General features: G+C 30.4%; 4 protein-coding genes across 10 annotated transcripts; 3 read left to right on the forward strand and 1 right to left on the reverse strand.

The window, feature by feature from the left end:
• Window positions 1-589: 589 nt before the first annotated feature.
• On the forward strand, window positions 590-5,174 carry LOC148234823 (protein N-lysine methyltransferase METTL21D-like). Of its 2 annotated transcripts, none has more exons than XM_088187076.1 (4): window positions 590-836; window positions 1,071-1,334; window positions 4,349-4,547; window positions 4,617-5,174. In XM_088187076.1, the coding sequence occupies exons 2-4, from the start codon at window positions 1,111-1,113 to the stop codon at window positions 4,872-4,874; spliced, it is 681 nt and encodes a 226-aa protein (XP_088043202.1). In that variant the 5' UTR covers window positions 590-836; window positions 1,071-1,110; the 3' UTR covers window positions 4,875-5,174. The 2 variants fall into 2 exon arrangements, with proteins under 2 accessions (XP_088043202.1, XP_088043203.1); XM_088187077.1 differs by having other exon boundaries at window positions 592-980.
• On the reverse strand, window positions 4,965-16,803 carry Tace (ADAM 17-like protease Tace). 6 transcript variants are annotated; one of them, XM_088187070.1, is made up of 15 exons: window positions 16,561-16,803; window positions 16,261-16,500; window positions 16,082-16,203; window positions 15,880-16,018; window positions 15,573-15,817; window positions 15,443-15,502; window positions 15,242-15,376; window positions 12,423-12,437; window positions 12,190-12,364; window positions 11,569-11,804; window positions 11,361-11,499; window positions 7,538-7,607; window positions 7,194-7,432; window positions 7,013-7,128; window positions 4,965-6,956 (listed from the first exon to the last, which is right to left on the reverse strand). In XM_088187070.1, exons 1-15 carry the CDS (start codon window positions 16,610-16,612, stop codon window positions 6,642-6,644), a joined length of 2,298 nt encoding a protein of 765 aa, XP_088043196.1. In that variant the 5' UTR covers window positions 16,613-16,803; the 3' UTR covers window positions 4,965-6,641. The 6 variants fall into 6 exon arrangements, 3 of the variants coding, with proteins under 3 accessions (XP_088043196.1, XP_088043198.1, XP_088043197.1); XR_015809749.1 differs by having other exon boundaries at window positions 6,787-6,956; window positions 11,940-12,364; XR_015809748.1 differs by having other exon boundaries at window positions 6,787-6,956; window positions 11,879-12,364.
• A 1,572-nt stretch (window positions 16,804-18,375) lies between these two features.
• On the forward strand, window positions 18,376-20,103 carry LOC148234825 (uncharacterized). The gene is made up of 7 exons (XM_088187075.1): window positions 18,376-18,452; window positions 18,545-18,651; window positions 18,717-18,883; window positions 18,948-19,180; window positions 19,257-19,444; window positions 19,504-19,675; window positions 19,734-20,103. The coding sequence occupies exons 1-7, from the start codon at window positions 18,450-18,452 to the stop codon at window positions 19,833-19,835; spliced, it is 972 nt and encodes a 323-aa protein (XP_088043201.1). The 5' UTR covers window positions 18,376-18,449; the 3' UTR covers window positions 19,836-20,103.
• Window positions 20,104-23,365: 3,262 nt separating this feature from the next.
• Window positions 23,366-27,220, forward strand: prtp (thioredoxin domain-containing protein pretaporter). Its single transcript, XM_088187074.1, has 8 exons — window positions 23,366-23,546; window positions 23,806-23,942; window positions 24,113-24,228; window positions 24,293-24,424; window positions 24,488-24,643; window positions 26,154-26,350; window positions 26,418-26,550; window positions 26,617-27,220. The coding sequence occupies exons 1-8, from the start codon at window positions 23,398-23,400 to the stop codon at window positions 26,746-26,748; spliced, it is 1,152 nt and encodes a 383-aa protein (XP_088043200.1). The 5' UTR covers window positions 23,366-23,397; the 3' UTR covers window positions 26,749-27,220.
• Window positions 27,221-27,280: the final 60 nt, after the last annotated feature.

Raw genomic sequence — 27,280 nt, forward strand, 5'->3', positions numbered from 1 at the left:
CTTTGCACTGAATCAAAACAAACATACCTAATTATTGTGGCTTTTGTAGGACGGTATTTTTATAAACATCTGCTGACACAAAATCTTACTAAAATCATTTTATTTTTTTAATTTATTTCTTGCCCAAAAATATTAAATACATTTATTTAATTAATTAAGAGTAACATATACATTTTAAAACAAATTAAGTAATCTCTTAGCATATTTTTGCACTAATTAAATTATATATGTTGAACTCTTATTATATTATATAAAAGTAACATAGACAGATAATACACAATTTTTTAAGATTAACTTATATTATGGAGTTAAAATTACATCTCTGCCTCATTAGCAAATACATAAACCATTTTAAGTTATATTAATCGGTTTTTTAATCCAATTGGAACCGATTTAATTGAATAGCACCAATAGATGTCTCTATTATACATAATTTATTAAATTTATTTTGCTGCACACAAAGGTTTAATAATATCAGTAAAATAATCAATAATTTTAAATACAATTATTTGATATGTATAACTAATAAAACATCGTTATTTTAATATTATAAATAAATTAATAATATGCGACGCGAATAATATTTTTCACACTGGCAGCACTGGTTTGACACATGTTGAACGTATATCAACACCGGTTGGTCCACTTGTAAACAGACCGAGTTAATGGTCCGAATGACGATGTTTACTGTTTTTAACCGAGTTTAATTCGGTCCAGTGATCGATCGTAAAATTCGCAGACGCCTCGTTCTAACGGTTGCGCAATTCTGCGCATATTTTTCCCAACTAGTTTACTTTCAAAAGTCATCCTGACTGGTAGCTCGTTTTTCGACTCATGTAAGTGAATTATTAACATATGTTATGATTTTATAGACAATGAATAACCAGAATTCGGTAAGTAATCAGCTATATAAGCTTTTCGAAATTAGTAGCTAACTTAACCAACTTCACGATATAAAGAATTGCTACTTAACTAATAATGTAATTATTTAATATTTCAATATTTTTTTTATTAATACTTTTAATAATTAAAATATATGAATAATTGATTGGATATGTGTATTTTTGTAGTAAATGAACTAGAAGAGTGGAACATTAGCCTATAATAAGAATGACTGCTCGCATTGTGGAAGTGGAATCTTGTTGCAAGACATTAATGCTTCAACAACAACTCATTGGAGATGTTTCTTGTGTTGTTTGGGATGCCGCTATTGTCTTATCAAAGTATTTGCAAAGATTAACGAAAGAAAATGGAGAAAACTTACTTGCAGGATGTCATGTTTTGGAGCTAGGATCTGGCGTTGGATGCGTAGGACTCACAGCAGCTACTCTTGGGTTTGTGTTTTAAATGTTTCTATCTATAAAATCGACGAAGCAGATATGTTACAAAAAATAAAGGTATTAGGTATATTTCATATTCGATTGCCAGGCCACTTCAATACTTCCAAAATATATCCAGTTATGGACTTGGTCTCATGGCATAGAGCCAAATCAAGTCTAATAATACATTTTTTATTATCTGAGAACCATTTATTTAGTTGTGGAAGCAACTTTTCCAGAAAGTTTTTACGATACAAATCATCCTTTTTTAATTTGGTATCTAACATTTAGTATGTCTGACATACTTTTAAGACATCTAAAAAGCATACTTCAAATTACGTTATTAAAATAGAGGACAATTTAAATAAGCACTTTGTTCCATAAAACGAATTATTTGTGCATTACAATTATAAAAATGAGCATTTAATATTTGTTTATTATCAATGTTCAATAAAAATATTAGCTTGAGCAACATTTTGTTTGTATAATGCACTATAACGATTTATTTGTGCATTAAAATATTAACAAATGAGCCTTAAAATAATATTTGTTATCATTTTTAAATCATCGACTTTCATTAGTTTAAGTTTAGGTTTTAATAGTAAATGGTCGTTTCGCAACTGTTAAGAGTGATGTTGTATTTTCAATAGTATGAATATTTTACTAACTAATGCCCATTTTTTTGATATTAGAATCCACAAATCATAGTTAGTAAAATATTCATACTATTGAAAATATAACATCACTGTAACAGTTGCGAAACGTCCATTTGCTGTTCAAACCCAAACCTAATCTATTGAAAGTAAAAAATTTAATATTTTTTTTAATGTTCATTTTTAATATGCACAAATAACTCGTTTTAGTGCACACTATAAATAAAATGTTGCTCGATCTAATATTTTTTATTGAACATAGATACATTTATTTAATGCTCATTTTTTATTATTGTAATGCACAAACAATTCGTTTTATGGACAAAAATATTTATTTAAATGCACAAATCTCTTAAAATAATGCTATGTTAAATCGCAAACATTAAAATATGACTATATACTCAAGACAGTTATTTTTAAAAATAAATTTTTAGCCAAATTTTTATCAAACGATTAGTGAAACTTTCAATGTGTATTAATCCCTTATAGCGGGCTTTTAGACTGAGAGACTTTGCCGACCAATGAGTGCTTGATGAATCTATTTGGTATATATATTTATATATTATTGCACAATTAATTTATGTGTATATTGATAACAAATCAGGTATTAGTATCAAAGTCGTCGAATTCAGAATATAACTATTCGAATTCTTGCGAACCCTTTTATATGCTCATTGCGAGTAGCTTGGATGAATAGAGAAAATACATAATTTAAGCAATTAGTGTATTTCTCTAGTGTGGCTATTCATAAATTTATTTTGTAGTATGACAATGCCATAGAGTTACTTAACCACGGAGTACAAGTATAATGTTCAGTGGTGACAAATTGCTATAGAAATTTTGACCATAGTAATTAACGTTTATTGGTAATTTTCATTGTTTACGTTTTTGAAACTTAGATGTTAGTTCTCATTAGACGATTTCATTCAGGGTTTGCTTTAAAAAACATTTTCTATGACAATAATAAAACACCTCACAAATCCTGAATTTTTAATAGAACTCTTTGGTTATTTTGTGGGATAAGTAGATATAAATTTAATAAATGAGTTAATCAGTGTTAAAAAAGTAGTAAAATTAACTAGCATTTATATATATTTTAAAATTACGTTTATGATTCATATTTTTGGATCCTTGAATTATATATCTGTCACAATTTTTTATATAACCATTTAAAAAAAGCATTTTTTTATTTTAATTTCTATTAATAAACATTTTTAACCTTTTTACTTTATTCTCTAGAATTTTTTTAACGGTGCTATGATTTTTTTGTTTTGTCGCCATTTTTAAACAAAATTGTGAATCAGGCTAACTAACAAATTCAGCTGAGATATTTACAAGATTTATTCTAAGAATATGTCTACGGCAGTCATTGTGTCCTTAAAAACTCTCATTAATGTAAAAGAAATGTGAAAAAATAAGCATGTTTTTTAATTTCTTTATAAATGCCATTTAATTTTTTACTGAAATTTACCGTGTGGCCCTTTATATTTACACCATCGTTGTCGCTTTCCGATATTGACAAAATATACAAGTAACGATCGTTGAGCTAGAAATGAGTATTGTTCAATGCGTGTTCAGTAATGGTAGCTATTGCTGTTAAGTAGTTTTGATTATGGTGATTAATGCTAAAGGTTTCCCAAAGTTTGATTACATTTAAAATACTTGGGTGTTACAAGTATGACGATTTCTTTAGCCAATTATATAGGGTGTCCTACAATACCTTTAGCTATTTTTCATGAAATATGGTATTTTTAATTTAAGAAATTGTTTAAATGCCTTTATTTATTATTAAATATAAGATGAAAATACGTCAAATACCTTAAGCTTGTATTTAACTTTTTAGTCTATTATTTACTTACGATTTATTTTATTCTTCTGATAGTTTGTTTTATTTTACTGTTAATTTTTATTATTTAATACTGATCACTTTTTTATTTTTAACTGGTCATTTATGTAATTATTTACTTATCAAATAATTAGTTGCCATTAACTAATCCATCTGTTTTTATAACGTAAAATCATCATCTTCATATAAATTATGATAATATGTCTAAATATCTCGAAACTGCGTTTATCAATTAACAATTATTAATTTCTTACTTTTAGGTATTTGCTTATAATACGTATATTCATAAAGGGGACAAGAAAAAAACAAAAAATAAAGTGTAAAACTGATTTTCTAGATAGGTTTTATTTATAAAGCTCTTATGTTTTCTTAAATAATATATACAAAGGGCCATCTGGAGAGTTGAGATGATCTTCAGCCATTAAAATATAGCAGTCCATTTGTATAATATATTCTAATTTTTATATTGAGTTTAACACGTCATATAATTACACTAAATATTCTAACTCTATGTTAAATTATTATTATAGCGCTGAAGCTGTTTTAACTGACTTGCCAGATGCCTTGACGCTGTTAAAACAGAACATCACTAATAACAAGGCCACGATCGTAAGTCAAGGTGGTTTTGCATCTGCTGAACTACTCACATGGGGAGACGTAGATTCAGACATCATAAAAAACTTGGTTTTCGATTACGTATTTCTTGCAGATTGCGTATATTATGAAGAAGTATAAATCATTCACATCTCAATTATTATTATATAATGTATAAAATATCACAAATATTTTATTTTTTAGTCTATAAATCCGCTCATCAAGACCCTTCAAGAAATAAATCAATCATCGGGGAAAAAGGCACAAATATTCATATGTCAAGAGTTGAGGGACACGGAAATACAGCAGAATTTCTGGAAAGTGTTTTACGAGAAGTTGATGCGTTGCTTCGACGTCACACAGATAGATAAGAACGAACAGCATCCTGAGTATTGCAGTGACGATATCATAATTTTAAAGTGTACCAAAAAAGCGTCGTCGCATGGTCACACCATATTATAATTTATCGATATAGAACCTCAAAACTGGGACCTTAAAAATGTGATTAGGCTGTGATACAAATCAATGTTCATCACAATGATAAACTTAAAGTCTTTAAAAAAAACATTTATTTAGATAAGTGATAATTTACAATTTAATTGTAACATTTTGTTATAAAATAAAACAATAGTTGTAATTAAAAAATCACAGATACTTATTATAATTTGTTCTAGACAATCACTTTTTATGGTAACATTTTTTAATTTCAATGTATTTATTATAATGATTAAAAAATTGGCTTTATCCTTAAATTAATAAGTACATTGTGCATTTATTTTTTCTGAATAGTGGATATAAAAATATCACTAGAACTTTGAAATTGATTAAATATAATCAAATTAATTGCTATTAATAATTGCTATTTATAATAAGATAAAACCAACGATTCTATGACACTTTATCATTTTCTAGCGTTTCACTGTATAATAAGAGTTTGCCATATTTTAATGTTATTTATTTATTTTAAATTTCTAATAATCTGCGAGATCTTCTTTCTTATTTTGATTTTATCAGCTTATTTTGACCAATATTTAAAAAAAATATTGATTATGATAGACTATAATAATAATACTGTATTATGTTTAAGTTAAAATAGACTTTGGATTATAATTATGGAATTTTAAACCAAAAAAAGTAAAATTAAAAATTATGAAACACAAAATTTCAGCGAGAGACACAAAAACTATAACAAAAAAAATATTTTCTTTACTTTAAAAATCCATAGATATAATCTATATATAACCCAAAACAGTTTTAAATTAGTCAATATGTATTACATAGCATAATCAATAATTTTCTCAATATGCATTTAAAATGATTTTGTAGTAATTATTTTTAAAATAATAAGATTTATCTTTGTGGCAATTTTTTATATTTAAAAAAATGCAAATACAGTAGACCCCCCAACATTACATTAAATTAGTGACGTGCTATTAGGGTGCGTGTAGTTGGGGGACTAGAAGATACTCGTACAATTTTTTGCAATAAATACGTATCAGGTGCGTGTGGTGAGATATCCTCTCTTTGGCCTGCTCACACATAAAGTAACGGACATTCAAATAGCACGTCTCCAATTTACCGTGTTATTGGGGGGTCTACTGTATGGTAAATCTTGAATATTGCAACCTAACAAAATTCCGTGAAAATAAATTACACTATTTCAAATCAGCTGCTAATGACAATACTTGCATTATATTTATAAGTTATATGCTTGTAAAAATACAAAACTAAACTTTAAACTACTATTGTACTCTATCATAATCAACAATAAAAATGCAATTAAAATTTTTTTAAATTTTTGTCAAAACAAGCTTAAAAAATTTATGATTTTACAAAATAAGAATCTTATTTACACATGATCTTTATGGCTCAAATCTTATTCTACAGCATTATTAACACTTTACTCACACGCAATTAAAATTACCAACGATACTTACTCATTCATAGATTTGTGATATTTTTTCAATTGTCAATGATCATCGTTGACAATTTTCCCAAAAATTATAATATATATTTATATACATATTGATCATGCCAGTTAAATTTACAAATACACACTTTACCTTTAGACAATACTAACAATTAGTGAGAAATTTTATTTCATGCACTGTGACAACATTGAAACAACAGATGAGATCTATTATTATATAATAACAACTTTTCACTGAAAAGCTTGTTTAATTACTAATTGTACATTTGTGATTATTAAATTACTTTCAATCATTGATATTACATCGTAGATTGCGTGCTTGGAATGTTAATCCTCTGTCTGGGAACTCTCGTATGAATTATCCGTCTAGGATCCGACTGATGTACGAGATCGTTTTTGTTCATCCACTCGTAATACTTTTCATCCTTTCTCATTTTCCTTCTATCTATATAACTAATCAAACAGCTGACCGGTATCCAAATAATAGCCGTGACGAGAATAACAGTGCCGACGATATTATCTCTCAAGAATAACAGCACTTTATTTATATTGATATCTTCGATAATATCCCAAAAGCGCTCGACGACATCTTGAATGGTCTTCTCACATAAACCCTATAAAATAAATATATTAATACAAATTACAAATAAGATATATAATAAAATAATACTTTATTGCAAAATCCTTGGATACAAGGTGTTCCATCTGGAAGAATATCCTGCTGATCGACCGGGAAACAAGTCTCGTTCATGCTCATACGACAGCATCGCTTACAAGCATCGGCAACTAAAATTATTTATAATTAGTAAATGTTTGTTGATAATCCGATGATTTGGATTTTGGATGCTTACCAACATCGCACATGCAACTTTGCATTCCTTGCGTTTCACAGTAAGGTACACATCTTCCTCGGCGACATCGACCTCTTTCGGCGCAAGCGGCTCCATCGGCCACTGGCGGAGGTCGAGGACATGCTGCAGCGGCACCGGAACAACGAGCTTCCCGTTCACACGCAGCGTAAGCTGCTTCTCGGCAAACTGCACCTGCAGCGACGTACGTGCATCCCAAACAACACGGCGAATTTTTATCACTAACATATAAAAAAATCTAGGGTTAAATCAAATGTATTTGAAAGTGTATGAAATACGACTTATTATCGTATTAAAAACAGATCATAATAATAAAAATCAATAACCTGCAAACAGCTCCTTGATTTCTTCTTAATTTACAATTCTTATCGCAGCATGCGTCATTATCTTCAGTGCCTAGAATAATCAAAGTATGATATATTTTAAAATGTACGAAACATTATGCCTTGAATATTTTAATTCGGCTCTTGATCATTGGCAAAAGAACGCTAAGATTTCGAATCGGGATAACAGAAGTGTCTCACACAGTTTTGGGACAAATTCCACAGCTGGACTACTAGGAACACACAATACGTAGAAAGTATTTTTTTAAGAGAGGAGCTAATGCAATGCTAGCTCACATAGCTGAGGTCGTACGTTAATAAAATGGCGAATGTATTTAAGCAATTTATAAGATTTAATTATTTGTCTTATTTAGTTTTTTGGTCTAATATTTTTTTTTAATATAATATAAATATTTACTACAAGATTAGGGATATGAGAAAATATATTATATATACATATATTAAAATCAAATTTATAACTATAGATTTAATGGATAAAATAATAGTTGTAAGGTAAATTAAGGAAAAAAATACATAAATTAATTTATATCTTACGATTATTTATAACTGTTTACTTAAATTTAATTTATGCCTCTAAAGTAATATATGTACAGGAATTTTTCGTTTATATCTATATTTAAGTTTGGTCTTATCGGAGTCGCCTATTTTTAAAAGATTAGCGGGTTAATATGATCTTGCAAAATATTTTTCGGTATGTTTAAAGCAATGTTGCCATTAACTCTATGAAGGTTTTAAGGTTATTAAAGAAAGGTGTGTTATATATTATTTTTAATGAGAAGTTTAAAAAAAATTGAATTACCAGTGTTACTCCACACCCAGCAAGCATATTTTATCACTGGTCTATTTAGTTGTTTTTATAGTAACATTTTATTTTTTCTTGTTACTGCGCTTTTTCTGATAAATATCGGTTTTAGGAGCGCAATAGCAGCAAGTCTTTGAGATCTAAATTCTGCGAGATTAAAGTCCAGATGATAAGATAAGACTCAGGTGTTTGATGCTCGCCCTTTATTTAATGGAATTTTCGGCAAGTTTTGTTAGACCAACAGCACGGGTTTCGTCCTGCCCGTTCCACTGTTACTAACCTTCTGTCGTTCACCAAAACGGTGACAACTTCTCTCGATGTGGAAATTCAAGTAGACGTCGTGTATACAAATTTTGAGAAAGCCTTTGACAAAGTTTGTCATAGGTTATTATTAAGAAAATTATCGAACCTCGGTTGCTCGGATAATTTAGCTCAGTTATTCTCGAGTTATTTAAGCAATCGTACATAGTTTGTAACCTATGGTGGCCGATTGTCAAAAGAATATTTTACCCCTTCGGGGGTTCCTCAAGGATCCAATCTGGGACCTCTGCTTTTTGTGTTATTTATTAATGACATAAATACAGCAATTACAAATTCAAGTTTTCTTCTGTACGAAGATGATTTAAAATTATATAAATGCATTCGATCTGTTGTGGACTCCTCTCTACAAAGTGATTTAGACTCTCTATGGAGATGGGCTTCCGTTAACCGTCTGCCCTTTAGTGTAGGAAAGTGCCATACTGTATCATTTTCTCGATTCCATTCGCCATCAGCTTATTTCTACCATCTCGGTGGTAACATTTTGACTAGAGAAACTTCCACTAAAGATCTCGGAATCACTTTCGAGAGCAAATGGAGGTTCTATCTACACATACACGACGTCTGTGATAAATCTTCCAAGATGCTCGGCTTTGTTATGAGGAATGCCTTTCACTTTGACGATCCGTCAGTTATTCGCATCCTCTATGACACCTTAGTTCGTAGCATTCTTGAATCGGGATCTATAATTTGGAATCCCCGAATAGCCAAATATTCCCTTTTAGTGGAAAAAATTCAAAAAAGGTATTTAAGATACCTTTACAAAAGGACATTTGGTTATTATCCGTACATATATCCCAGCGCCTTTCTTTTAGGAGCGTCGGGGTACGATTCGCTGAGCTCTCGCAGATAGTTGTATGTCGCTAAGCATTTTTTCAAATTATTAAAAGGTGCTGTCGACAATCCAGCTATTCTCGAGGAATTCCAGTTTTGGGTTCCGGAACATTTTCGAGAATCACGATCGCGTCCTATTTTGATAGCCGTTAGGGCTATGACGTCCGCACTTGCTGACTCGCCTATAGCTGCGGCCATTCGGCTCCTTAATACGCTGGCATTACATATTGACCTGTTTAATGTTAGCTACGAGGAGCTGATCCAGTTTGTATCATTTAATTTTGATATTTTATAAATTTTTGTTATGCTTATTATTTTTAAGTATTGTTCTATTTATGTATATATACGTTTTTTTTTTATAAATTTAAAATTTGTTTTCGACTATCGTGGCGCATTGGGGTAACCTGTTAGGCCACGATGGTCTTAATTTAATCTAAAAAATAAAAAAAATATGTATAACACAATCAAGGGATTTATTTTTAGATCATTTATTGGTTAAGTCCTCATGCTAAATGGTGTCAAATGCTTTTTCTGTCTCTAGCATTAATAATCCTGTACTTTTTTCATGTAGAAATTAAAGGAATTGTGTATTTTTTATATTCTGTTAATGTTTATATTATGTTTTATGTGCAGGTTTTGCGTATATTTGCTTAGTGAATAAATAATTAGCTATATTAGATAAAAATATTTATAAAATAAATAAAAATAATAATAATCATTATTCTCAAATTTAAAATATTCAATAATTGATAGAGTTAGTTCAATTTATTTAGAGTATCAGAAGATTTTAATTATTTGTATATTTATGTGTACTTCTGTAAAAATACGTGCATTTTGGAACATCTCTTAAAATTTTATTTACAGTGTTATTTACTAATTTATCTAATAATTATTGAGCTCAAAAACGCAATTCCCGAGATTAGGAACAAGAGATTATGAATTTATAAAGTTGGCAGGCCTATTATAGCTAATCAATATTAATTAATCTGTGGGAATCAACGATTGACATCCATTGTCCTAAAAATATCATATCGGTGATAGTATTAAGACATTTTTTCATAATAAATCGACCCTTCGTTCACTTAAATTGACGAGTCCCTGGGAAAAGGCTAATCAAAAATTAATGTTTTTTTGAGTTTATTTAAATTAAATAAGCTAGTCATTGACAAAATATATTAGAACCAAGATTCTCACGCCAAAATGAGGATAAAATCCCATTATCAGTAAATCAACATGATAGACGTAATTAAAGGAGTCAACACAATCAATGACCTCTAAATATTTAAGACACTAATATATTTTTATTAATTATAAACTATTTTTACAGTTTAATACTAATTACGAGCTAGCTCAATTTATTTAATTATTTATCTGTGAGATTAGGAAAATCTAGGAAAACATAATCTATGATGATCGATCGGAATAATAATCACTCATTCCTATCTCACAGACATGATATATGTATGTATATTAAAAAAAACACTTCCAAGACTTCTAAACTGATTTATACCAATGGTATATTGTTGGCTTTTAAAATCTTTTACATACAGAGGATCTGAAATAGTGAGAAGACTATAAAATTATGGATGTAAAATCTTACATCTTAAAGCGAGAAAAATGTTGAAATTGTGCAATTATATTGATAAAACTTAACTATATATTCAACTTTGAGCTACATTTGCAATGGATCTAGACTTATACCAAAAACTATAGCTGGTCGGTCGACGAGAATTATCCTCTTATTGACCATATTAAATTAGCTAATCACTCTTAATAAATTTGGCATTGAGCAAATGTTAAAGTATATAATATAATTGAGAGTAAAACATGTGCAAAGCTTAATTTTATTACCTAATAAACCAGCATCGCATTCTTCATCGCCTTCAACACGAAGATTACCACAAAAGCTCTCTTCCGGTTCAGAGAAACATCTTCCAGATTTAGCTTGCAGGACTTTTCTTATAGATCGAAGACTGCACGGAGAGAATCGCTGTAAAGATATTGATCGTAAATATTTTACTTATATACAATATATTTAAAGCAATGAGATAATGAATACTTTATTATTGACGTCATAACCGCTGACGCTATACGTGTACATTAAATAACTTCCACCTTGACTAGCAGACGGCGAACACTCTGGAATATCAGGATCGTGTTCCGATCCCCAATTGTGCCCGAATTCGTGAGCAGTGACAAGATCTGCTTCACGAGTGATTACTCTCTGACCGTAGTGATTACGGCTAGAGCTCAAACCAGAATTTAAGTACAAAGTATAACCGTTTTTGAAGTATTCTGTAAATAAAGAGATCGATAAGAACCTTTTCTTTATTAATAAAAAATAATAGTAATAAAAATCCAACACCTACAAAAATAATACACCAACGAAACAAAACCATAAAGATAATCTTGATTATTGTTTTTAATCACCTGGCGTACATATACCACCGACGGAATTCCTCCTAGGAGAACCAACGTACGCTAAACCAAGTATACCACCCTCAAATTTAAGGTCAGTGAACAGATGTGCCAAACAGAAGTCTTTATGTGAGTATTCCCGACTAAATACCTTTGTTAGTAAAAAAAAAGAAGGTGTTAATCCAAACCGTTATAGATAAATTTGTTAATCATCGTGTGTTCGTTAATACGAATTCTTTTTTTCAAGTTGAAAGTTGCAAACCGTATGTGTTTGAGCAGATGCCACCCTGCGAACTGAGACGGCTCGACGCTATATAGCCTAGACCTAAAATTGTACTTCGGCCTTTTCCGCTGAACGTTTGATGCGTTAACAAATGTGCCAGACAAAAATTTTTGTGATCGGCCTCGCGAGAAAATATCTGCCATATATTAAAAGTTCTTAAAATTAAATCTAAATATGAATAAAGTTAGTATATGAATATGTGACATTGTGTGTACAAATAAGTTTGTCTGCAAATTAACAGAATGATTAAAATTCATGAAATATTAAAGTCTAAGGTAATTGAAACGTATTTTCATTTCTGAAAATATAACAAAAAAACTTATTTGTATAATTATAGCAATGTACAAGATTTTTTGGCATAATATAAAGTAACTTAATATACAAATATGTAGAATTACATGTTGATTTTTAATCTGTCATATGTTTTGTAATGTCTTGTTATAAGATATCGTCAATTTTTTGCAAATCTCTTTTGCTTTGGCATATTTATAAATATATTTATATAACTGATTAACCCATAACTGACGGAAAGCCAAATAATTGGCTTTAGATGACAGGAGGCAATGAAAGCTGGCTATCTTCTCATCTTATACATAAAACGTCTTTTTTTTTCTCCTCGTAGTTACTGTATATATGTCATTCGCCAAGCTTTTTTCTTAAAATTAAATTTTAATAGTGACTTTTCGTTATTTTTCTTGCTCGTTACATCACAATTTTATGCTAAGAATTATAAATTGCAAACTTACTTTCTTTAAAATAAAATTTTCACTCATTTACACAACAATTTATTTATGAATCTTTCGTCCTCAACAAGGACTTCCAAAAGGTTACTTAATTCGAAACCTTGCTAACTCGTTATTTACACTGTTATTTCCATTTGAAAGTTCAAAACACGACTGTCAATATAACATTCTATGTTGTACGCATAAACTAATAATTCACAGAAGATTTTACGAACGAATAAATAAGACTTTCTCGAGCAACATAAAACATCCTTATACTCAAACATATAAAATATTTCACCATGACAGAAATATTTGTTACGCTATCGAAATAATTGTATATAAAGGAAATTATTGAGCATTTGGTATCAGTCTAGTGTCTTAAATACTTAGAGGTCATTGATTGTATTGACTTTTAATTACACCTATCATGTTGATTTACTGATAAGATTTAATTTTCATTTTGGTGTGAGAATCTCGGTTCCAGTATTTTTTGTCAATTTAAAGCTTGTGCTATTTAATTAAACTCAGGAAGACATTCATTATTCGAAATTATTAATTAAGTTTTAGGCTTCAATTTAAAGATCAAAACTGTATCTTTCGAACGTGGTTCAAATACCTTATCGTCTGTCATCTGGTAAAGAAAGGGATTTTGTATAAAATAGTTCATATATTTGGCTGCCTCATTAAAATTTCCATCGATGAGTCACGCCTTATCTTTTTTCCTGGAAGTAATTTGGACTCGAAAAAATATTTTGTATCCTGATATATTCTTCTTTTCTTCTTAACGTCAAAATCTTATACAAAGTTTTAACCACAACAGTCAACTGAATTTTTATACTGAAGCAAAGTCAAAAAACACAATTTTCGAATTCAACCCTAATTTTTTTCTTTCAAAGCCAAGGTAAATATATATTAAAAAAAATATATCTATATGAAAACGGATGACAATGGAAAATTCCAACCATTATATTGATGAAATTATAGGTAATACAGAAAAATTATTTAATGAACAATATGTTTCTAGTTACGAATTTTTTGGACAATCAGTTATTTTATCAGTTACTTTTAAACAAATTTAGATTTAAAGCCAAAATATTGGCTTCCCGTTATCTGTATTAATCCAACCAATTATTTGGCTTCTTGCCATTAATGTGTTTAGTACATTAAATTCTTTTTAATGCGAGTTTTGGGCACTTTTATAAAATATAAAAATGTATTAAAACTCCAGATTAATTTCATTATAAAATGCTTCACAATTAGGTTTTTTATAGTCTATTATATATATATTTTTTATATCTGCATTTGACGCAATTTTTTAAATTACAAATTAATAATATTGCTCATCAGTCATATGCATAATAAAAAAACTATATATGCTATAAAACAACGTATAAGATTTGTTTTAAATAACAAACATAATAACAATTCAACATGTAATTTGACATAGTTTAAAATATAATTCAGAAAATTAACCCTTCGGTTGCCTAAATGCGATATATCGGATTTTGCTACTTTGGCGAGAATTACCAGATTCGACTTGATTGAAGAAGGGATTTGATATATATTTAATGGATTTTATATAGAAATATTTTTTCCTAAAATATTCTTATTTATTATTTCATATAGTAACCCCAAAAAAATTGGCAACCAAAGGGTTAATTGATAAAAACGACTATAGTACAAAATTTATTATGACCTAAAATTCATTACATCAATTATAGTAAACAAATTACTATCAAATTGCATCTACTATACCAGTAATATATTATACTAACACCAGCAGAATAGTTCAGTGGTATAAGTTGGACTGAAATACCAGGGTTTTTCGATTATTATCGTGTCTGTGAAATTAAAATTAATTATATTATTTAACCATAATTCTGATCGATTTTCAAAGATTAGGTTTTCTTAGATTTTCCAAATCTTACAGATGAATATCGCGATGAATAATTAAAATAAAATCGAGCTAGTTTATTTATTGTAAACTTTAATAACAGTTTTTATTAATAAAATATATGTGACTGATTCACAGACTTTCAATCTTGCGTCTCACTACTTATTCAGTAGTTGTGTTTACCCAGCTGTAACGCTTTGGACTAACGCCTGTCATGTTGCAAGGGAAGATTCACAATAAATAAATAAGTGTAATTATTAAGGTTTTCTTCGGGTATTACTCATTAACTTATAACACTGGTCTATTGCATTAATATTATATTGATCTTATAAAAGAATGGAACATACATATATTCTTCTATGAATGAGTAAATTATAGTGTGTATTATTAACTATATTATATGTATAAATACCTCAAGTAAATTTCGGACGTCCCATTTTTCTCTTATCATATTATAATGAGCTTCTCCCCCGCGAACTCTACTAGGCTCAGAGTGTACAACGATTTTCTTAATAACAAATCCCATTCCTTTGAAACCATCTTGTTCCTATTGCATTAAAAACGTTAATAAAAGCACCATTATATTATATATTAATCATATATTATATAATACCTGTCGATCTTGCCATATAGTATCATTATATATTTTATGAACTCGATCAATCAAGCTAATCTATGTACAAATAAATAAAAAAGATTAATTATATCATCGTTATATCGTAATAGTATAATTAATTACATACCAAATAATTTATGGTTGTTTTAGTATTGCTAGCGCCCATCTCTTGAAAGAATCTATAATCAGCGACTAATAATAAAGGACATCTTGTCTTTGTCGGAGTATATTCATATTGATCAATTTGTCTCTTCACCCTCTTCGGTTTTAATGCCAATAATTCTGGTCCTTCATCGTTACCATTTATATATTTATCTTTCTCCGATTCTTCGTGCTCGTGTTCCAATTCATCATTCTCGTCAGTTTCGAGTTCTAATAATAAATAATTATATTTAAATAGTAATTGTATCAATAAAACGTGATAAAAAATATACCTTTTCCTTCTTTAACATAGCCACATATCGTCGGTGTTGTTCCGTCTTTATTTTTACTTTCCCAACTAAATTTAATATCAGACGCTCTATATGCAATCATCGATCTGTTATCAATCTCTGGCATGTGACGCCAAGATGGCTACAAATATTTATTAATATTCCATTATATACTTAAATTTATTTTAATAAGAGAGACTATTACCTCTATGTGGTAAGTTTCTTCCGGTAAATGAATCGAAGCTGTCATTACTCCGTCTTCTAAGTGTACCCTAACATCAGAAGTCGTTTCTCCGAATACTCGTCCAGTATAAAAATTGTCACGATCTAAAAATACGCATTTAACGAACAATGTATACTGAAATGATCTGAAAGATAACTCACCGACGTGAACAGTCGTTTCTTGTCCATCAGCATCGACGGCGTAAGCTTTGAACTTGGAATGCAAAACTGTATGATGAGGATTCAATATCAATCTGAAATCCCTTCCTAAAGTCCTGAACTTAACTTCTTTTATAGTGTTATACGGATGATTTGAAGGTTTAGCTCCTCTTTTAACAATATTGTGCGATAAAGTTGTAGCGTGCAATGTCTCAAAATACCGCAAATTCTTATAAATTGAACCTGTATAGTAATATTGATGAGAAAAATACACAAGCTTCAAATATATAATACTATATTTACCTTCAGCATTTAGTGTTATTATTGTAAATAAAATAAACATGTAATTGAACATTTTTCTTAATATTTAATGTGTCCTTTGAACTAAATTAACGATTTTGAAAAACGTATTAAATATATCGATGTATCGGCATCATATATATTACACTACATTATTGATCTTATAACATTTTTCATGACACATACAATGTCGAATGACTAACCATCCCAATGAACTGTCAATATTTACCAATACTTTTTTAATTTGGTCATAATAAAAGTATTTTTTGCCATTGCGAATAATTTACATTTTTATATAAAAATTATATATTAGGTGGCTTCCATAAACGATGTTTTAGGAAGAGAGGTGTGTAGAATTGTGCCAGTCTGTCAGGGGGGTCTTTTAAAAAATGCGATATTAAACGCCTAATTTATTTTTATAATTTGCAATTTGAAATTTTCATGTTGCATTTGTAAATTAAAATAAGTTTGCTAGTAACCTACGGGAGAAGAAGGGAGAAGAAACTACGTGCAATCCTGCGCTAATGCAAGCCCTAACAATTACAATCAGGTTCCAGACTACTGCTGAGTGTCAGCTTAAATTCCAACACCATGCGACAGCTAGAGTGAAAATTAACGCTCGCACAAGTCCGTTAGTATTGTCGCCCTACGAGTCATATTTATTTTTAATAATTTACTTAGTATATTCTCCGAGTGTCTATGATTGGGGTCTCATTAGCTTGCATTATCTTCATCGTTATAGCACCCCTTCCCCTCGAAGGACTTAGTAACTTCGTGAAGGATGTCAACACTACCACTGCTGCTTACCCCCCGAGAGTCGGAAAAAACGGGAATGGAAAAATGGAAAAATTGAGAAAATTTGATGATTGAAAAAAAATATGAAATATTTTCCCGTCCCGTTAAAAATTCCCAAATTTTTTCATCACTGTGTGGGGCCCGGCCCTTGTGGCCACTAAAGACGAGCCGCATATGATTATAACGTGGATCACTGTTGGTTAGATTAATAAAGAAAATAATATTACAAATCATTCCTGTGTGAAGCAAAATATATGACAACAGCACTCAATAGTGAATTGATTTTCTGGCAAAATTTTTACTTTTTTCACCTTCAATAATTACATGTGTACTGTAAGGCTCGGCGCGCACTAGGTAACTTGGCTGCCCATATAACGCTTCGGTTAGAGCGTCTTGGTGACGTCACGCGTTTTCTGTATTAAAGCCAATTCGCAGGATTTTCCCATAGCCGTGACGTCATGGTCCAATGGTATAGATTCAACACCTTTCTGTCTAGGTGGTGTTGGTTTGACGCGCCGAGTATCCCTGCGCCCAATGACGTCACGCGCGCTGCTGTCCGGCCTTCTAGTTGGTGGTGTTGGTTTCTTTTTAGTGTGCAACATTATCAGACGTCACTACGACGCTCTAACAGTTTTTTTGTGAAATTGCCTACGGTTGCGGCAGCCGGAGCACCCAATACATTTCTATGCGCTGTCTCTGCCTTTTCTGGCTGCGGCAGCCAAGCTGCCTAGTGCACTCCCAGGTTAATTATTTAATTTATAGACAACTTTATTACAGATAAATATTAAAAATATAACATAAACGTTTTATTAGACATATTAATAGAGACGATATGTACACTCAATGTGCATCGCAGTACGGCAGAAATTCATAAAATTAGTTATTAAATATTTAAAAAATAAATATGCTTAAAATTGCAATATAAAAATATTTTTTAAAGTATTTAAAATATTTAATTAAACCGTTTTAAAATAAAATATTTTATTTTACAATTTTTAGCACATGGTCAAATATTTTAGTCTTAGGACTAGGTTGTTGTACGTCGGCGGTTGACAAGTACGGCGTTATTTAGGTTGGGTTTCTGATTTGATGTAAAAATGGTAATAATAATCATGTTTAATTTACAAATGCTTTATAATATCACCATATTGTATGTAATATACTTACTAAAACGTAATATCTAAATGGACAGTACTCTCTTCTGAGCAAGAAAGAAAATGCACACGAAAATTCTGTTTGGTGTTGCACATGGTCCAGAATCGGTGAAAAGGCTGTCGATAAAGATCAAGAAAACTCTAGGTAAGATCATCCGGAAATTTTATTAGCTTCACTTCATACAAATCATACAAATTTTGTTTGTATAGAGATTCCATATCGTCCAATGACGGTGTCCAAGATTATGTTATCACTGGGGGTGTAGACGACCTGATCAAAGTCTGGCAAGTGCGCAACGATAAACTAGAATGCAAGCACAAACTATCGGGACACTCTTTGGCAATTGTTTCTTTAGATGTTAGTTCTAATGGAAAAAGTAAGTATCAAATTTGTGTTAAAAGTACCTTTACAAAATGTTACAACTCATAATTTGAACGCAGCGCTCGCCAGCAGTTCCTTGGATTCATCTTTGAGATTATGGGACTTACAATCAGGCGAATTGATCAGATCAATGGAGACCGGAGCTGTTGATATTTGGACCGTAGTATTTTCACCCGATAATAAGTTTGTCATATCAGGAAGTAACGCCAAGATTACAATGTACGGAGTGGACAGCGGTAAAGAAGAACAGACGTTAGATACCAGAGGAAAATTTACAATTAGCATTGCTTATGTGCGTTAATTATTTTAAAACTATTTAAATCGAATTACACTGTTTCTTTTAATTTCTAATATAAACATCCCTTTAGAGTCCTGATGGAAAATATATTGCAAGTGGTGCAATCGACGGTATCATCAATATTTTCGATGTGGCGCAGGGGAAACTCGTTCGTACCTTAGAAGGACACGCTATGCCTATTAGGGGTATGTGTTTCTCGCCCGATTCACAACTATTACTGACTGCATCAGATGACAGTCACTTGAAAGTTTACGATATGTAAGTCTTTAGTATTATCATTCAATTAAGCATTTCAATCAATTAATTTAAAATTGCAGAAAAGACGTAGACGTAGTCGCTACGTTGTCCGGTCACGGAGCTTGGGCCCTCTCTGTGGTTTTTGCCCCTGACGGTAAACACTTTGCATCGTGTAGCTCGGATAAGACTGTAAAGATATGGGATTTTGCATCAAGAAATTGCATACACACGTTCCACGAACATACAGATCAGGTAAATTATAAAAATAATCATTAATTTATATTAAATTAAATTTATTTTATTTTTTTAGGTTTGGGGTATTAAATACAGTCCTGATAATAACAGACTAATTTCCGTGTCCGACGACAAGTCAATAAATATTTATAACTGTCCCGAAAGTAAAGTACTGTAAATGTATTCTTATTTGTACAAAAAGTCATTAGACATTCTTACAATTAGGTGTACAATTTATTTAAGATTAATTTAATGAAAATAGCATTTCTTTCATTACTGTTTTTCTTTTCACTTCAATTTTGGTACGAAATATATATAAAATCATTATTTATATACCAAAAGAACATTGTATGAAGCTACAATGAAAGTGAGTTTTTATTAATATTGATCTAAATACATAATTTCAAATTTCAAGTGTAATTTTTAAATAAATATTTTTAATACGATGATAATTGTTTTATTTTATTATAAAAGATTAAATATATATTGGCTGACTACCTTTTCTAAATAAATTAATTACATGTCACAAATAACTTTTAAATTTGGTCAGAAAAAAAGTCAAGGAACTAATTTTTTTGTGATAAAAATTATTCTAAAAGTAACTAAACAGCATTCTTATTTTTCAAGTTTTTTATTAAAGTTTTATGTTAAATTTTACGTTTTCTCGCAATTCTAAATCTAAACGTAATTACCTTGGTTTGGTACTCCGTTAACCAATAAAGGTCAGTTTTTGTTGCATGTGCGCTGTCTAACAAGGCAGTAATTATTCGATAATTAATTACATTTTTATTAACACATTGAATACCGTGCATTATTCCTAAAAATGCAGCCGCGCGGCTGGGTTTATCTGCGACAATTAGAATCTAAACTTATTTGTTTTAATCATTATAACATTTTAATTAACATCAAATTTAAAATACAGTTTCGTAAAGTATACATATTTATTTATATATGGATTTTTGACTTCTGAGAAAGGATAATATTGTTTTTGCGCCTTCCTATTGGTCAAAATTCGGTTTAGATATGCTTTATTCGATTTTCATTTATTGTAAGTCGTAATATTGTTATAAAATGTCCTAAAATGAATGTTTCCATTGTGACGGTGACGACACGATTTTATTGCTTTATTTAAAATAAATATTATTTTTTATTGAGCATAGGATAAATCATGAATTTTGCACTTAGGAGCCATACACGGTGATTCGGATTTATCCGCACCTAGCACATGAAGGGTTAAAACAACTAATCAAGTCGACGCCATGCGTGTAGCCAATATTGAGGTTTTTGGTTTAAAGTAATACCGTTTTAGGCAAGCTTCGGATATTTTAGTTATTTTTTGACCGCTACAAGAAAACATTTTTACTACAATTTTTTTTGACTTCATATTTTTGCGTTATATTATATTGTTTTTTAACCATTTTGTGATAGTACATAATCTGTATTGAGAGATTTTACGTCAACTTTAAAATTGTAATTATTTTATTTTGTGATATTTACTGTGATCGTTAAAAAAGGATGAATGAGAAGAAACTTTTGAAAATAATCTTTCCCAACTTTCTAGCGAAGATGAAGAAGATATCAATAATCAATGATTCATAGAAGTTTTTAGGCCAGAAGTCCACGTATGTGAAAGACCGCGTGTCATTGGTATATATATATTTAAATAATTTTGAAGGCGTGCTAGCTCATTGGTGATGATTCGTTCTAGACAATATCAGAGGAGGCAAACCGATATCGGGAGCAAAATCACCATAAATACGTAAATTTGGTTCACTCGGCACCAATTTGAGTTTCATCTTATAGCAGCATTATAGTTAAATTATATTTTAGCTAGTAGAAATATGTATCTAGAAATTAAAAATGTATTTGAACTTCACTAGTGAAAATATAACTTCACAGAAAAATACACATTCACTGTAACATTTATACATCGCATGTAAATAAATAATGATAAGTATGTAAATGTATATATTACTACGTATGAAAAAGTTGAAATCATATCATTTTACTAGCACTTGATAGATAAACTATATTTTTACTGGTAAAAATATATATCATTTGGTGAAAATGCATTCCAATAAGATTTTACTGAAATGGCATATTTAAAAAGATTCGAGAGCGTTTTCTTGAGATTTTCTTTGAGGGATAACTCGAGAATTTCTGATTTAGAATCAGGGACATCATTTCAGCGTTTATCAGGGTTGGGGGGGGGGGGAGTTGGCCAGTCAGTTTTTTTAATATTTTTATTTCATTAAGATTTATAGTATTTTATAAATGACATGCATTTTTTTGGCCAAATTCAAGGGGGGTCAAATGCTACTCTTGCCCTCCCCATATGACGTTCCTACATGCTATGTGAATCAGTCGTTAATATACCCTCCACCGTTGAACGTTAGTTTCATAATGACAATATAAAATTAATTTAATTAAATTTAAGAATAAAAACATGAAAAGTGTATATAACAAATCATGATTATAAAATAGTGAGGATTAGTATTTAACAAGTTATATTGCATGATGGTAACATAAAAAAGCAAGCTAAAAACTGATGGATGCTTATAAAACATCTGAACTATTTTTTTTAGAGATTCGAAGAACCAGAGTTGCTTTCCGGTATACTTTGATTTACTATGTGCATTAGGATGCAATTTTTTATTTGTTTAGCTCTCACCAGCATCTTGCATTCCAAACTGGCACACTTCAGCATTCCATATTACAAAAAAATTCTGAGATGACCTTTTTTTAGTTGTCCTGGTTTAGAGTTTCATAATTATGGTAAGCCTAAGTATATACATATATGTATGTTTTGTTTTCGTAGTTTTATCTGTGTTACGTAGTCTCTAAGGCATGTATAAGTTGTTTTGAACTGTTCTCGGCGTAGCTTCGTTTGGTGCATATTTGGGTGAACTCTCGTATGTCCTAAGTCGGAAGCGAAGTAGAAAAAAAGCTAAGTTCTGACAAGTGGTAATTCCAGGTGAATGGATGGTGTTGTAAGTAAGGTATATTATTCTTAAGTTTAGGAAAAGCGCTTTGCTATTTCACACTCTCGACCGAGACGATGTTTTGTCTGAAAACATACTATTTTATTGTTTGTTACTTATCTCACTATAATGCATGATTCAAAGGTTCATATTACCGATTTTGTTGGTATTTGTATTGTTTTGTGTTTGAATTGACACCAACTGTTCTTTGAAACATTCCATTCGAATGGTGAATTTGTAAGTGGCCCTAATACTCCCAATTAGGCGGCCGGCTTGCGCGTTTGTATAACGTCGACGAGAAAATTAATCTGTTTTTAGTTAGTGGTAATTAGCAATATATTTTATTGCCACTTGCAATTGGCAGTTTTTTCGCTTTTAAATAAGGTCAAACTACCACGTTAGTATTATCAGAGAGATATTATTTGTTCATTTAGGGATGCTGCGAAATAATAAAAGGTAGAACAGAGTTTCTGAAAGAAGAACATCTGGTCACTTTATTTTAAAGGGCAATTGCGACGAGATTAGACTCATGCTTAAAGAGTGACACAATGTTGTAAATGGCAAATGATATCGCTTTAATAAAACAAAAGAGAGGGAGTTAATGATAATTAAAAATGATTCATTATTTATTTATAATGATATTAAACGCATCGATTTAGAGATAATCGTATATAATTGTAATTATTTTTTTAAGTGACATTAATATTTTCCCCACTGGCAACACTTTAGTCTCCGCCTCCGCTCGAGTTAACCGGCAGCATGTCGTTGACTCTACTGTTGGGATTATGCGCAATAACCGGTACTTTAGCCGAATTTAAAGGCGATGGAACCCCCCTGGATTACTCCGCTGATGATCTTCGCCAAAAGTTGGACGACAACAACCATTTTATCATGTTCTTCGCTCCATGGTCAGCTGATTTATGTTCAATTTCATCACTCGTGACTTCATTCATTATTATAAATATAACTATAGCATTTAAATCTTGAAATGTTACACTAAATCGATTAATAGATCGTTGACTTTAGGTCTGTATGGTGACTTTTACTATACTAATCGTTTTTAATAGATGTTTTAACAAAAGTACTTCATTAAATTAATTTCATTTTATATCATTTTTATGAACTATCATCAGATATGTTTATCTTATTTTTAAGATATTTTTAAAGGTGCGGACATTGCAAGAGACTCGAACCAACTTGGGAACAGTTAGCTGAGCTATTAAACGTCGAAGGTTCGCGCGTTACGGTCGCTAAAGTCGATTGCACCGTTGAAAAAGAAGCTTGCCTAGAAAACGATATAACTGGTGCGTCTACTTAATAATTAATATCAATTTGTATGACACATTTTTGGCTTAACATCAACTTCTGCCTAAAAATAATAATTGACGTCCGTTAAAACATGTTTTGTGGCACATAAGTGGGCGTATTCCGATAGTGTTATCTGTATATATAATACATGACGTATATATTTTAGGATATCCGACGCTTAAGTTTTACAAAATGGGAGACACCGAAGGCGTCAGATTCAAAGGTATTCGCGATCTGCCAACTTTGAGTACTTTCATCAATGAACAACTCGGAGGCTCAACGGTAATATTTTTTATTTACTTTATTCTCAGAAGTGTTTTTTAATCGTCTTTTTTATATTTCTCAGATGGAAGACGAAGACGCAATTTCCGTTCAAGAAACCAGTTGTAAAGATCTTACCGAAGATGACTTTCATTCGCATGTGGCGACTGGTTATCATTTTGTTAAATTTTACGCTCCGTGGTGTGGACATTGTCAAGTATGCGTCTATGTTCTTATGAAGTATTATAAAAATAAATAATAACAATTTGATTATTTATAGAAACTCGCACCTACTTGGGAGAATCTTGCCCGAACGTTGAAGCAAAGTAAAGTTGTGTCAATCAGTAGAATAGACTGCACTGTGCACAGGAGTATTTGTAGCGAATATGACGTCAAAGGATATCCATCTTTGTTGTGGATCGAAGACGGGAAAAGAGTAAGCAGATTTATCAAGTTTTAGGATAAGTTTTTGTACTTTCAGTCAACCCCATGGTTGCTGAAATCCGATATATCGGCTTTCGTTACTAAGATATCATTGAAAGGAGAATCAGATTCGTAATCGATTGGTGAAATGTCACATCCTTAATACTGGTCCTTTGAGGAATCTTGGATAAATAGGAGAGAGGCTAATTTAGAAACCACGGAGTAATTATTTAGCCCCACCTCCAATCCATCCACTTGTGGGTAACTGTCCGATAATTACAAATAATATAATACAACGTTTTTTCGACGTAAGGCTATTAGTCGTGTCTACTGTCTGATCACCCATCTTGTTTTAAAATGGAAGTTATTTTAATAATTAAAAAAATGTACGGGGATGAAAATTGGTTTATAATATATTTATTAACTAAAATAATATGTTAGTTAGATTTTAATATTTAATAATTTTAATATCTTTACATATGATTATATGTATAAGTGTACCTAATTCTTGTAGTCTAGCTGGATTATTTCTATTTTAAAAATGCAATAATGTGCTATCTTTTACACAAAGAACATTGTGAGATTTTTGTTCTCAATCGAATATTCAAATATTCGATTATTTGCCTGATTTTCAACTACATAAATATTCGAACAATTGATTAAATTTTTGTAGAATATCCGTTTATACTATTTCAAATGAAATTTTTAAAAATCTTAGAATGAAACAATTTGTATACTTGAGCAACACAGGTAAATGTTTTTCCTTCCAATATACCAGAGTGACTGTGTCGCTCTAAAATCAACGATACTTTATCTGCCTTTTTTTTGTTTTGAAATGTATGACAATGGGACGTTCCTTCTCAACAAAAAAATGTTTTCGAAAAACATTTGTGAATAGAATGTTTTTGGTCGTCTTTACTATGACCGAATTCACAGAATTCGTTCGTTGAAAGAAACAAAATATTGGAAAGGCCCACCCTTTATTATCGTTTAACGCTTATCTCAAAAACAAGTGTGTCTCAAATTTTTATGAAGTTATAAGTTATTCGTATTTGTTGTTTCAACACGCAAAGATTTTATTTCAATCAGTTCAATAATTCGACCGTGATTAATTTATTTCAATTTATTTAATTTATATGCAAATCTGCACAAAACAAACCCCGATACGGATTCGATCTTTTATGTACATCAAATTATATCCAAACATTATTAGCTATTGTTTGTACAATAAATTTAATAAAATTATCTTTAAAATGTTCTATCAATTTTGCTTTTCGCTTGCAAAAGTTACTAAAGCCCTTACTATTATTTGTTACAAATTTAAATTAATAAACTTAAAGGTTTTGAATGTCCTTCTTCTTTTTATTATTAATTAATAAATCAGTCAATACCGGTATTGAAAATTTTATTAAAAATGTATACAACCTTCTTTCTATAATGATGCCAAAATGTCTGATTTTGGCAACCAAAGAATTGAAACTCTTGAATGCCCAGTATTTAATTTTTATTAATATTATGTTCAGATTGATAAATACAGCGGACCGAGAACATACGATGAGTTCAAAGCTTATATCCAGAAAATGTTATCGGTTAATAATGCTGACGATCAAGATTCAGAAGACGAATTAAACGATGGACTAGCTGTTATGACACTCACTACGCAGACATTCGAGCACGGAATTGAAGTTGGATATGTTTTCGTCAAGTTTTTCGCGCCTTGGTTGGTCTTCGATATTCAATGACGATAAAATAACACAATATGAAATTAATTTATTCGTAACATTCAGGTGCGGTCATTGCAAACGGCTTGCACCAACATGGGATGAGCTAGGACGTAAATTCATCGATCACAGTGTCGTCAAAATTGCTAAAGTAGATTGTTCCGTACACGACAACAAGAACCTTTGCTCCACGGAAAATGTACAGTTAATATTTTATTATTTTTTAGAGATTCTTTTATATATATATATAATTTTATCATTCCAGGTGGAAAGCTTCCCATCTTTGTATTTGTACAGAAACGGTAAGAAAATATCCGAATACGATGGTTCACGGTCTTTGGACGATCTCTACGAATTTGTCATGGGCCAAACCGGTGCTGCTCATGACGAACTGTAAAAAATCATATATAAAACAATCAATTCAGTCATCGGAATATCATTTAAAATAGATGACTTGCATTTATACGATTGTCACAAATGGAACGAGTAAAAAAATGTAACGGCAAGTCGACATAATAAAGACAAAGTCCGAATCGGAATTAAGACATACATTGATAAACGAATATTTTGAGTTCGCAAGGTCAAGGAGTCATTATTCATAATGTGATATGCTAAATAGTCTTTTAGGGTAAGTCGATAAATGTATTTCTTACATTTTTGTACACTGTGTTAAAAATTGTTTCAATTATCGATTTTTATTGTTTTTTAATTAAGATTGTTAAAATATCACCGTTTACATACTGTACTTATTAGCGAATTATTTTTATTATCATATTTATATTTGTGTGATTTTTTATTGTGTATTTTCTTGAATTTTTAAATATGTAATCGTTAACTCGAAAATAAATTATCTCAAAATTATTGACCAATATATTGTATTATTATTATTATTTTTGTTAAAATATATGATTCAATTAGATTTAGAATTT

This window comes from Plectrocnemia conspersa, unplaced genomic scaffold (assembly GCF_051122295.1).
Source record: "Plectrocnemia conspersa isolate PC_06_02 unplaced genomic scaffold, ASM5112229v1 ptg000005l, whole genome shotgun sequence".
In the NCBI taxonomy this organism is placed as follows: Eukaryota; Metazoa; Arthropoda; class Insecta; order Trichoptera; family Polycentropodidae; genus Plectrocnemia; species Plectrocnemia conspersa.

Excerpts from the sequence above, each read along its gene's own strand:
- LOC148234825 (XM_088187075.1), top strand. Across the intron at positions 18,884-18,947 it reads TGTTAGTTCTAATGGAAAAA|CGCTCGCCAGCAGTTCCTTG; the intron begins GTAAGTATCAAA and ends ATTTGAACGCAG. Across the intron at positions 19,676-19,733 it reads TCCACGAACATACAGATCAG|GTTTGGGGTATTAAATACAG; the intron begins GTAAATTATAAA and ends TTATTTTTTTAG.
- prtp (XM_088187074.1), top strand. The coding sequence starts at position 23,398 with ATGTCGTTGACTCTACTGTTGGGATTATGCGCAATAACCGGTACTTTA. Across the intron at positions 24,425-24,487 it reads CGTGGTGTGGACATTGTCAA|AAACTCGCACCTACTTGGGA; the intron begins GTATGCGTCTAT and ends GATTATTTATAG. Across the intron at positions 26,351-26,417 it reads GTCAAGTTTTTCGCGCCTTG|GTGCGGTCATTGCAAACGGC; the intron begins GTTGGTCTTCGA and ends CGTAACATTCAG.
- LOC148234823 (XM_088187076.1), top strand. The coding sequence starts at position 1,111 with ATGACTGCTCGCATTGTGGAAGTGGAATCTTGTTGCAAGACATTAATG. Across the intron at positions 1,335-4,348 it reads CTCACAGCAGCTACTCTTGG|CGCTGAAGCTGTTTTAACTG; the intron begins GTTTGTGTTTTA and ends TTATTATTATAG. Across the intron at positions 4,548-4,616 it reads ATTGCGTATATTATGAAGAA|TCTATAAATCCGCTCATCAA; the intron begins GTATAAATCATT and ends TTTATTTTTTAG.
- Tace (XM_088187070.1), bottom strand. The coding sequence starts at position 16,612 with ATGTTCAATTACATGTTTATTTTATTTACAATAATAACACTAAATGCT. Across the intron at positions 16,019-16,081 it reads AAGAAACTTACCACATAGAG|CCATCTTGGCGTCACATGCC; the intron begins GTAATAGTCTCT and ends AAATATTTGTAG. Across the intron at positions 11,805-12,189 it reads CATCTGCTCAAACACATACG|AATACTTCAAAAACGGTTAT; the intron begins GTTTGCAACTTT and ends CTTTATTTACAG.